Raw genomic sequence first — 12,333 nt, 5'->3', positions numbered from 1 at the left:
GTAAATAATATACTTATAGGAAGTATTTGTTATGATTTCCAAGGGATAGAAGAACCAATACATAAAACTACTTATGTAATGAAAGTTGAAAAGGAAAAATGGGCAGGGGGCGAAGGGATTGGAGAGTGGTTCATATCTGTATAAAGTTCATATGAATACATAGATGCAACATATATTTTTCAGAAAAATGTTTGATTCAGTGTCTCTAAGTGTTTATATAAGTAATTATAAATACAAAAATTCTGATATGGTATTCTTGTATTTAGAAGATTATATTGTGGAAATTCAGATTCTGTGGTTTTAGGAAAGGGCTTACCTCAAACTTTAACATACATCAGAATCACCTGGATGTCATGTTAACACATATTGCTGGCTGCATCCCTAGAGTTTTGATTCAATAGGTCTGGAGTAGGGCCCAAGAACATGCATTCTACTGAATCCTGAGTCCACACTCTCACCCGTCATGCCAAATCACTTCCTGCTACAGAATATGCATTCTAAAAAGTTGCCAGGTGTTGGCTGATGCAGCAGAGGTTCTGGAACCACATTTGGGGAAACCACTACTTGAGGAAGGAAAATATGCTTGCCCCATCCTAAGATTCAATTAGAAATGACAGTGTCTGTGTAATAATTAGGTCATGCTTCCCAAATCCACAACCAATTCTGATCTTTCCTAGCAGTAAGACATCCTCTGTAATTTGTGTAATTGCACTTGTTTTTAGATTGCTTTTGTGTTTTCTTGGAATTTTTTGTGACCCTGCTGTACACAGATCACAAGACCTCACTTGCCCTTTTCTTGTTTTCTCCTATAGTATATATGTTAGTGAGAATCCCCAGTAAATCAAAAAGTATTGATATCATGGTCTGTTCCACAGAGTTGAATTTCCAGGATTTATCTAACATAAATCCCCTCTCCCCCTGCTCAGGAGCAAACATTCTGCTGAGGTTTTCTGCTTTTAACAGGAGCCCTTTTGTCAAATATGTACAATGTCCTAGAGAATATTTAGGTAAGAAGGAAGGCATGTTGGTACTCTGAGCACATTTGGACATCCAGAATTTGATTCTGCAGTCTTCCCTTTACACAGAGCAATGTGCAAAATGTCAGGGTTCCAATATTCATTTCTACCCTGATTATAATCCTTTCTTTCTAAAAACTGAAGCATATGCACATGCATATGCATGAAGTACATGAAAATTTGGAACAGAAGCTCTGCGACCTTGGACTGGCCTGTGTAGCTATTTATTCTGCTTAACTCATTATTGAATTTTAAGGTCAAACGAATGTTTTCTCAGTGCCATAAGACCAGAAATGGGCTACTGATAAGAAAACCCAGGAGGACAAAGGTACAAGCTTGTAACTATCATCAAAAGGACAAGAGGTGAGCCTACTTTAAATTCAAGTCTCAGGGAGCTGAGACATTTCTGCTATTTACCATGGTGCCAGATCACAATCAAAGTTACTCAATTAATTTGAGCAATTGGAGACATGGAACATTTCTGAGACTTGACCGTTATCACTTTAATGCACAATCTCCGGGAAGACTGTGCCTTGGTATAAGATGCCACAGTGAGAAGATCACAACCTTCAGTGGAGTCCACAAGCCTCAAGAAAATAAAATATCAAGATCTGGGCAACCAAGTAGAAAATCAACCAGGAATTTAAGTTTTAGCATAATCCTTCTTAAATCCTCCTACTTTCTATATTGACCATACTCTTTTAATACTGATTCCAAGCAAGAAATTGAACATCTTCAAACTTCCTTTTCTATCTCCAGTTGTCTGATGGAGAATTATCTATCTTTGCACTAGTCAGAACTACCTTTTAAGTTCAATTATAGATTATTTCTTGATTGTATTTTTGGTACTCTTGTTTCTTACCATGTACTGAGGATCACATGAAAGTATCACCATATTAATCTATTTGACATTTTAAGGATCTGTAAACCTGCCTGGTTAATGTATTGCAAAGCATTCCCCCCCACTTTTTCTCATACTTGGATCTGAAGGATTCAGCTATAAAACTGCCCCAGTAAATCTTTAATCTGTTTTTATATCCTTTCAGAAGCCCTGAGTTCTAGGGTATTTAGTAACATTTAGTTACTTCTACAATCTCTACCTTCATAAAGAGAAAACAGCAAGCACCCATTGGAATACAGTGGGAGGGTATACAACGTAAAAAGGTAAGAATCTTATTTATTATGTAGGGTCTCTTCCCTATGAGATTAATAAATTCCAAAATAAACATATGGCATGCACGGATATAAGTACTATACATGTGTACCTATGTGAGTGGTTCTGGGGAATGAGAATGGAAAATTCTAATGAATTTATGGTTATCATCATAAATGTTTTCTCCTGTTTCAGATAGTTAAAAGGAGAACTTTTCTTTGAAGAGCAGTAGGGAAGAAAAATAAACATAACATTATAGATTACATATCATTTTTCATTTTGTGAAGTTCTAAGAAGAGCAAGAATGTTTCATGGTATGATTATGGCCTAAGGAGAATGTAGGGAAGAGATGATTGTATGGCTGAGGTTGTTGCCAGCTTCTTCCACCAGAAGCAGTGAAGATATCTGACGGGAAATAAAAGCAGGAAAATAAAGCAAAATTACATTTGTAGGTTACTGCTTCCGTATACTTAAAACTACTATCATTAGAAAGACAGAGGAAGCTCGTGGCCAATAAGTTTTGTCTTCAAAATTATTTTATTTGGAATTTAAATCTTCTTGGAAATTGATTTCAATAATTTTAATTACAGTAAGTATGGAAATTTAAGGCTTTAAAATTTCTCTATTTTGGTGTCCATCTTATTTAAGTTTAACTTGTGCCAAATTCTGTCTTTTTTTTCTTGAATAATATCTGAGGATGAGAGCAAACATTTACTAAGGCCCTAAAAAGAAATAGAGACTATCACAATATCCTAGTTAAAGCATAATTTTAAAAATCTTTAATGATTCAATAAGAATATATCAAACAAAAAGATAACTAATGACCATTTCATAACATGATATTTTTAGTATTACATTAATATTACTAGAAGTATGCTTCTAAGTATGCCTTCTACAGCATTTGGAAAATTGAAATATTCATACAAAATTAAGATACATCATGATCAACTTGTACATGTAGGGATCCGTTACCAGTGATGGAACACCACAGAAAAGTCAAGTAACTGGTGATCACACATTATTTAGCCTTACTGGTAGAAATTTCTGAGGAGAAGACTCAGATTTTGTGGTCTACTCTGACCTCACTAAATGTCTGAGCAAAACCTAAGACTACAGAAATGTTTGCAAATGAATTCCCAATGGAATTCATTTACTGACCACCTATACGAGCAAGAAAAATGGAAAGAATAATGCACAATTCTCATCAAATATTATTTTTCAATTTCATTTCTATTCACATGGAAATTACGTTCTTATGTTTTACAATATACGGACTCATTCTACTAAATGTCATACCAGTCATTTTTTTCATTTATACTCTTTGTAGTTTTTATATACTTCAAAAAATATGATGATTAAATAGCCTTCAAAATAGACCCAGGCTTTCCTATGAACCTTAAATATGCCCTATAATTTAAATAAATAAATTGTTTTAGCATATGTAACAGAATTGACAAAGCATATTCTGAAATTAAAATTCATAAAAGTAATTAAATCCCCCAATTTTCTCAATAACAATTACTCAATCTTAAATCACTTTGAAAGAAAATCCGATCAACATTTTTTGCTTTTAAGCATTTTACCTATTTCAAGAATAACTATTTTTTCACATATTCAACCAAAAAGTAATCATTGCATGATCATAATTTGAAAATAGTTAATCATCAGCAAGTTTCTGTCATCTACTGGGAGAGGAATCGGGAATCTAAGCTTTACAATTGGAAGGGTAGTTAAGTACAAAGGATTTGCACATTTCACTAGGGTTTGGTTTCCTCACGTAAGATCCTCTCTCTCTCTCTCTCTCTCTCTCTCTCTTTCTCTGTTTAAATCTTTATGATTTTTAAACATTCAACCCTCAAACTAGTCCACTTGTGGTTTTAGTAACCACTGCCTAAAGATAAACACAGTACTTTAGTTTTTCAAAGAGCTGCTATGTTCCTTTTGTTCCTTCTTTATCAGATATTGATTTTGGTCTGACTTACTTCTTTTTCAGCATCTTCTAGTTTCTTTTTCTTACTCTCAGGCATTAAATCATCCAACCAGCTGAGTTCCCGTTTGGTAAATAAGAAGTCCATCAATTTTCGTACAAATACAAGGGCTAACACCTGAAGTAAATAATGAAATAATTTAAAATGGAAAAAATAGAAATGAGATATGTAGAATTGCTTCTTTTTTATCAGTAGGAAAAAGCCAGCTTTGATTAGGGCTGAGATTAAAGTAAATCTGAAGATATATGTGTATAAAACATTGTCTGGTCTTCATTTCCTCTTCTTACCACATCCCCAGAATAGTGTAATTTCACCCAATATAGGAGTCACTTAAAGAAACTATTTTAAAAAACTATAACGTATTTGACTGTTTCCTTATATACATGTAGTTAATAGTTTGCACTATACTAAATGAACATTAAAACATTCATCTGTATACTGATATTTTTAACAATTATTTATAGTTATTCAAATTCACTATACTTTTTGCAGTATTTGAAACTTGTTTAAAACATTTAATAAAATTTTATTTAAAAAATCCCACTAACTTTTCAAATTCGTTAGTATATCTTTAATGTTAAATTTTGAAAGTTTACATTTTTCCACCCAGTTTCAATTAATTCAAACTACTACAAACATTCAAAATATTAAAAACTAATATGAATCACTGAAAGCCATAGATATCCTCAAATGCTATCTTAGTCACTAGTTTTGGTGCCAACGTTTATACTAAGGTTTCCAATAATTGTTCAAAACGACTATTGTTCCAAATTCAGTGCATGTGTTTCCAAAGAGATGAGAATATCAGAGAAAGAGAAAAAGAGTTGACAGAAATTTCATACCATCATGGGAAAGACAATAGCAGCTCTTGAAACTTTTATTATCCATAAAAGGCCAAGGCAACTCATCTGAATAATTGTGAAGAGATGGACTTTTCGAAGTGGTACATGCCTTAGATATATAAAGTCTGGTTGATGTTTTGCAGGCATCCAGAAGAGCTTTATTCTATCAAAGAACTAAAAGATTAGACAGATTAAATTGTTTTTAAGAATAAGACAAGAACAAATATAGGACAAGTAGACGTTTAATATGGTCCAAAATTTTAGGTTCACATGACATATCTGGATCACAAATTGATATTTGGGCATCAGGATAATGGGAATATTATGCCAATGCTCTGAAATACTACAATTTCAGTTTAATAATGTCTCACATTTTCTTGACTATGGAGACAGATTATAATTTAAAAGAGTTTAAAAATAGTAAAGCCAATGCAAAATGTTGCTGCTACCTTGGAGAGTAAAACCCTGAGAAGCAAAGCATAATCATCATCCTCTTTTTCAATGCCATATCACTATTTCTTTCTTTTTTTGACCTTCACATGTTGCACTTTGTGGACTCCCATTCTCTGTCCTTTTCTTTCCTGGAATAGTTAATTCATGTCCATGGCTTCGACTTTCACATAGTCATCCCTCAATATCCATCGACATCCCCTCATAGACACCAAAATCCCTTATATAAAATGGTGTACTATTTGCATATAACCTACACACACCCTGCCGTATATTTTAAATCATCTCTAGGTACTTATAATACCTAATACAATGTAAATGCTAGGTAAATAGTTGTCATATTGTTTAGAGAATAATGACAAGGAAAAAAAAGTCTGTACATGTTTAGTACAGACACAACTGTCCAATTCTTTTCCCAAATATTTTCGATCCGTGGTTGGTTAAATCCATGGATACAGAATCCATGAACACAGACGACCGATTGTACGATTGTATTTTTTAATGACCCCCAGACCTAGATCTCTGACTCATCTCTCTCTCTCCTGAGTTCTAAACCTCTATGTAGCTGCAGAGTAGGATGTTTTGACCTCCTTCTTTTGACTTGCTGTTTTGACTTTACCATTTTTAAATCCAACAAAGGTTTTGATGCTGTCTTTACAAACACAAACATATTAAATATAAAGATTTAACCTAGATAAATTTTTGTTAATAAAGTGTTTTCCAGAGCAAACTTTGTTAATTCAATTTAATTTCTTGATTAATTTCCTATACTGCACTGTTAAAACATTTATAAATTATTTTCATCTGGATCAATGTTATTTCTGTTTCAATTTTGCCCTAAATATAGTACAATTATTTTTGGACAATATAATATTATCATATATTGACTTTGAGGCCATTTTATCAAGCGAACCAAATTTTTTCAACTCAAATTTGATAAATTAAATTTTCACAAATAGCCTAAATCTTCAATCACATTTTACTTACTAACCAATTTTACTGCAATTTAGTTTTATTTTATATGAATCATTTTGTTTAGTTTTTCTCAGGCCGGTTTTTGCAGTTTTCAGTGTTCCAGCAAGAAAATAATGGTTTCAATCACTGTCAGTCACTGTTCTATTTCATGCCATTTCTACAGTAATATCTGTTATGAATTTTCAAATGAGTACTATTAGATTTTATTTCTTAGCTAACTTATAAGAAAACTGTAACCAATTCTCATCAAATATTCCAAAATTATTCTAATATGCAGAGGGACAAATGTCCATGGAGTCAAAGTTTTAGGATTAAAACATTTTGTTTTACCAAAACCTGTTTGTATGTGTAATAGGAATCTCAAACTCAATATAAACCTCTTTCCCTCTGTGTTCTCTGTCTTACGGCATAGCATGACCTTTCTTCCCTGAGTTATTTAAACCAGAATCATACATACATTACTTCACCCACTATCCATTCATTTATTCACATGCATTCATACCTTCTAAAAACAGTTACTGAAACCTTCTATGCTGAGCACTAAATACTGATCTTATTCCTGGTTGGCTCTCTCCACACTATCCATATGCATATCATTAGGTCTTTTTATTTCTATTTCCTAAATATCTCTTAAAATTAGAAGTCATTAGTTAAATAAACAAATAAAACTTGGTGCATGGTGGAAGTGGGCATAGAGAAGAAATAAAATAAAATCCTCTGGCTTACAACTGAATATTTCCATTTCTATAGAACTAATTTTTCCCAGCCACCATTTCTACACTTGTAAAGCTATGTTATTATATAAGTGTACTTTAGTGTGTGGGTGCTTCAATTGTTATTGTTTAAATGGTACAGTTGCTTTACTTTGGATTCCTGAAGTGCTGGAATGAATATAGATGTGGTTATATATCTGAATACAGAAACAGCACTCGTGAGAACACTGTGATCTGTTTTTTTCTGCCACGTTTCACAGTAAAAAGCCTAGAAAATAAGTTTCTTAATATTGCCAAACAATCAGGTAACATAGATTCCTCCAACATATTTAACAACAAAGTGACATACTCCTTGAACTGTTGATATTTGACACATTTATTATTACTTTAATAATAATCATCATAAATGTATTCTGAGTTTTGCATTTGCCCTTTATTATGTCCTAATATCAACACTCCATTTCCCCACCCAGTTAGCTACAATTCCAAATAAGAATTTCAACTGCCTGATCTCAGGGCTCACTTCAATTTTCACTAACCCTGGTCAGAGTAAGACCCTGCTTGCCAATGTGTGACCTGGCTTGCTATTTCATTCTGTTATTTAAAACTCATTATACTTAATTAATGGGCCTTTGATAATGTTTTCTTTAACTTTCATTTGAAAGATTCACACCCCAAATAATTCCAAAACTTAACATCCTTATTTAATTCTAAACTTCATGGGTATAAAATAATGTGAGTGGAATTAGGGGGAAAAATCTGTTGAAACCTATCAAAATTATTTTACTTTGTTTCTTAAACTTCTGCTGCTGTATTTATGTGAGCCTGGGGCCTAATAATAAATACTTTTCATGTACAGATGAAATTAGTACTAGTGGAACTTTTGCCAAAGGCAAGAAAAAAACAGCAAAACAAATAAATAAAACCTCTTCAGTACTTTTCTCTATCTGCCTTACCAAACCAATTCTATCAAATATACTTTCATGCATAAAAATATTTAAATGAGCAAATTAAATCAAATTTGAGTAAAATTTAAGCACATAACACTTCTCAACCATCTTCCTACCCCCAAGTTAATTGCACCCAGTGTCGGGATGAATAGAACAATGCTATCACTTTGGGTGTACAATGACCTTACGATGACTTCATACTGAAGTTTGCCACAGTTCTGACATCCAGCTTTGCCCTAAGTCCTAAGTGCTGCTTCTTTTCCCGAAGTCAGAAGCTGGTCAGTCATTCATTCAGGAACAGAGATCCTGTGTCCCTTGGCCAGATGATGACAAGTCTTTTAAATGTTTCTATCTAAATAATGTTAGGTTATAAAGAAAGATTATTCAAAGGCAACTTTAGGTAGAAATCTGTATTAGTTTCCTAGGGCTGCCATAATAAATTATCACAACTTGGTGATTTAAAACAATAGAAATGTATTCTCTCAGAGTTGTGGAGGTCAGAAGTCCAAATTCAAGATCTTCTCAGGACCACACTCCCTCTGAAGACCCCGGGGGAGAAAACTTTCTTGCCTCTTTAAGCTCCTGATGGCTTCTGGCATCCTTGGCTGTGGCAGCAAAACTCCAATCTCTTCCTCCATCTTAACATGGCATTCTTCCTTCTGTGTTCTCTCCTCTTATTATACAACTCCAGTCATCACATTTAGGGCCCACCCTAAACCCATGATAATCTCATATTAATATTCATATCTGATTATATCTGCAAGGATTCTATTTCCAAGTAAGATCACATTCTGAGATTCCAGGTGTCCATAAATTTTGAGAGAACAATCATTATTCAACCCATAACAGTATCATAGAGGAAATACTCAGGAAAAATTCGTCAACGGCCCCTGTAAAGATGTAGAACACACTTGTGGAGATTTTAAAATCTGTCCACAGACTCTTTGATACTCTTTTCTTCAAGAGATGAAGTCTAATTTCCCTCCCCTTGGGTGCAAGTTGGACTTAGTGACTCACTTCTAACGAATAGAAGAAAGTAGAAGTGGCCATGTGCGACTTTGGAGACTAAGTCAAAAGGCACTGATTTGATCCTTACTCGCTCTCTGAGGGAGTTAGCTTCCATGTTGTGAGGACACATAAGTAACCTATGGAGATGCCCTTGAAGCAAAAAACTGAGACCTCCTACCAACAACCAGACAGGGACTGATGCCTATTGCCCACAGCTATGTGATAAGCTGTCTTGCAAGTAGATCCTCCAGCCCTATCAAGCCTTCTGATGGTTGTGGCTCTTGTCTACCTCCTCACAGCAACCACATAAGACATCTTGAACCAGAACCACTTGGCTCATCTGCTCCCAAACCCTTGACCTCCAGAAACTGTGAGATAATAAATGTTTGTCTTATATTACCAAGTTGTATCGTAATTTGTTAGGCAATGATAGAAAACTAATATGACACCTAAAATATTTATTTAGCCAATACTCATTTAATAAATGCATAAGGTTTCCTTTATATTTGAAACTGCCTTACTCTATATCTTTATTTTTAGATTAATTTTTAAAATAATTCTATAAATACAATTGTAATAATAACAGGAAAGCAAACAAAAGGAAAAAAAATCACCCAGGAACTCACTATCTTTATTCTTCCACCTTCCTTTTTAATTCAGCTCAAACTCATAGCTTTATAAATCTATGGTAGGTACTTTTTCACTTTGCATTATGTCATAAGCATTTTAACCAAGCTACTTTTTTGGTCATCATAATTATCATTTTTCAGTGAATGTACCACAAACAACTATTAGCTATTTTACTAGTGTTGGATAATTGGGTTGTTTCCAATATTTTAATAGTATGGGTTACATCTTTGTGCATAAAGTTTTTTTCTATTTTTATGGCTAGATGTCCATAAACATGATTAAATTGCTAAAGATTACAAATACTTGGATATAACTTGAAATGTACTGCTATAGATTTTCTAAAAGGCCAGTAAAATCTAAACCTCTGACAGTTTTAATATATTTATTGTAAGTAAAAGTACACTAAGATTATGAACCTCAGACACTGGAGAGGATCTACTTTAACTTTTGTAACTCTGAATAGTTTTAAGAAATGTAATTGTGGTTTGAAAGCTCCTCCTCAGATGATGTCACTTTTTAGTTGTCACATAACATCAATATACCTTAAGATAAGTGTTCACAGATAGGCCTATAGTCCTATAAGTAATTTACCTGAATTCCCTTTAGAGATGAAGCACCCATATAAAGAAACACTCCGTATAGTACAGGCATGGGAATAAACTGTAAAAGAATAATTAGAGAAAAGGCACAAATTATTTTAAAATATAATGTGGTCATGCTATTATGCACCTAACAACAACAACAACAACAAAAAAAAAAAAAACAACCAGAAAAAAATGTACTTTAAAAGCCGCATATTACGGAATCAGAAGACATATGTTCAAATTTCAGCTGTACCAATTTTTAGCTTTGTAATCTCAGGTAAGTTACTTAAGCTCTCTGTGCCTTAGTTTCCCAATATCTAAAAATGATAATAATTGTAGAGGGTTAGAAATCTTGATTCCTATTTGATTATTAGATACGGTTTTTAGGTAGTGCATGTGTGGGACAAAAGTCCTCAGATAAGAGGCAAGAGCCTACAGCTAGAGGGCAAGAGCCCACCGAATCAATTCTAATCAAGTATATGTTGATTCTCAGTTGATTTTTTCATATATGATTTTTAGGTAATGCATGTATGGGACAAAAGTCCTCAGATAGGAGGTAAGAACCTATAGTTAGAGGGCAAGAGCCCACCAAATCAATTCTAATCACTGTTTAGGTAAGGGATTGTATACACTGATTGTTAATATAATGGGTTCATTGGAAGATTTTGTGAGAAGGAAACTTACACAGGTCTAAAGCCTTTAATGTTGAGCAAGAGAACTGAAACAAAACAGGGATTGTATTGAGGGCAATAACCCTTAATACAACAAAACTTAAATGATGGGAAAATATGTGAGTTAAGATTTTCAAAGACGTTTTGCTAGATTAGTTAGTACATGGGAGTTGTTCCACATTTTGCTTTAAGCTGTTTCTTTGAGTTTCTCAAGAAGTCAGGCACATTCATGATTATCCTATTGTTTCTTTTGCATGTCACCTAGCTTGGATTTATGACTCTTTTGATGGAATATTGTTTAAACTATTTTGAACCATGCATGCTTGGATGAAGATTGTTACATAGCCAATTTCTTTATGTTCTTACTATGATTGATTAACCATCTGTTCTTTTCCTGTATTGTCCTTGTCTTTACAATAAAAACTGAAGCAAAAACCGACTCAGGGCTGTACCCAGTTTCTCCTTCTAACAGATGAGTTGCTGAGGTGCAATCCCTTCAGGCTTTTCATCACATTCATGTTGCTTTGAGTAATCTTTTTGCACCTCTGTTACACAGCAAGAGGTGTAACAAACAATAGCATTGTTGTAAGTATTTAATAGGTCAACATTTATTTAAAAACCCCAAAATACATAATGAACAATGATATTAAATATTATGCCATTTTAGAGACAATTTGAGTTTTGTTTTACAATATGAAGAACGACACTAACATTTACATGTTGTTCCTATATTATACCAGATGACATTGTAAACATGTGAATTGTTCAAATTTTCTTTTTTATTGGAATAGCTCACCATCATCCTATGTCTACAAGATAATTACTTATAAAACATAGAAATTAATTCTTGCAAATATACTTGTGTCAATGATTAAATACAAGTAAAATTGTGTAAATGATTAAATAATCCAATTATAAATTTCAAATTATAGGCAACTAAAACTAGTTATAACTTATAATGCAATTAACACACCTTGGAAATATCTGCCAAAATTAAGTGACAAAATAATTACTCTTTAATGCTCTTCAAAATGGATTCAATTATTTTAAGTATGAAAAAATAAGTATATGCAATGATGACTCCATGCAGTAGTTTTATGGAGCATTTAAAATACAAAACTGCATATGTGACCATAACCATGACTGTGCTCATCTTTTTACCCCTATCTTATAGAAGGTAATATTAATTGCTAATATATCTGTCCACTGACAAGAAAATAAAAACTTTACTTTGTGTAGGCTTGCAGTAAATTCAAGTCACAAGTCAGTCACAAATGAGTGACTTTTTTCCCATAACTTAATCACCATTTCAAAATTACTATAATAACTTAAACATTAAATTTTTACTTTACC

The 12,333-nt window shown here is 33.1% G+C and overlaps 1 protein-coding gene across 3 annotated transcripts in view; it reads right to left on the bottom strand.

Moving 5' to 3' along the window:
- The window catches only part of SLC4A10 (solute carrier family 4 member 10), a 246,420-nt gene that overhangs the window by 13,091 nt on the left and 220,996 nt on the right, over positions 1–12,333 (bottom strand). For all 3 annotated transcript variants that reach the window (XM_063092448.1, XM_063092456.1, XM_063092464.1), the window contains 3 exons: positions 10,317–10,385; positions 5,000–5,173; positions 4,152–4,274 (listed from right to left, as the gene is read on the bottom strand). In XM_063092448.1, coding sequence (XP_062948518.1) covers positions 4,152–4,274; positions 5,000–5,173; positions 10,317–10,385 — 366 coding nt within the window. The remainder of the gene's footprint in view (positions 1–4,151; positions 4,275–4,999; positions 5,174–10,316; positions 10,386–12,333) is intronic.

The sequence above is a fragment of the Cynocephalus volans genome, chromosome 1 (genome assembly GCF_027409185.1).
Source record: "Cynocephalus volans isolate mCynVol1 chromosome 1, mCynVol1.pri, whole genome shotgun sequence".
Taxonomy (NCBI): Eukaryota; Metazoa; Chordata; class Mammalia; order Dermoptera; family Cynocephalidae; genus Cynocephalus; species Cynocephalus volans.
The sequence above is the reverse complement of the archived record's forward strand: the minus strand, read 5'-3'. Positions and strand labels throughout refer to the sequence as shown.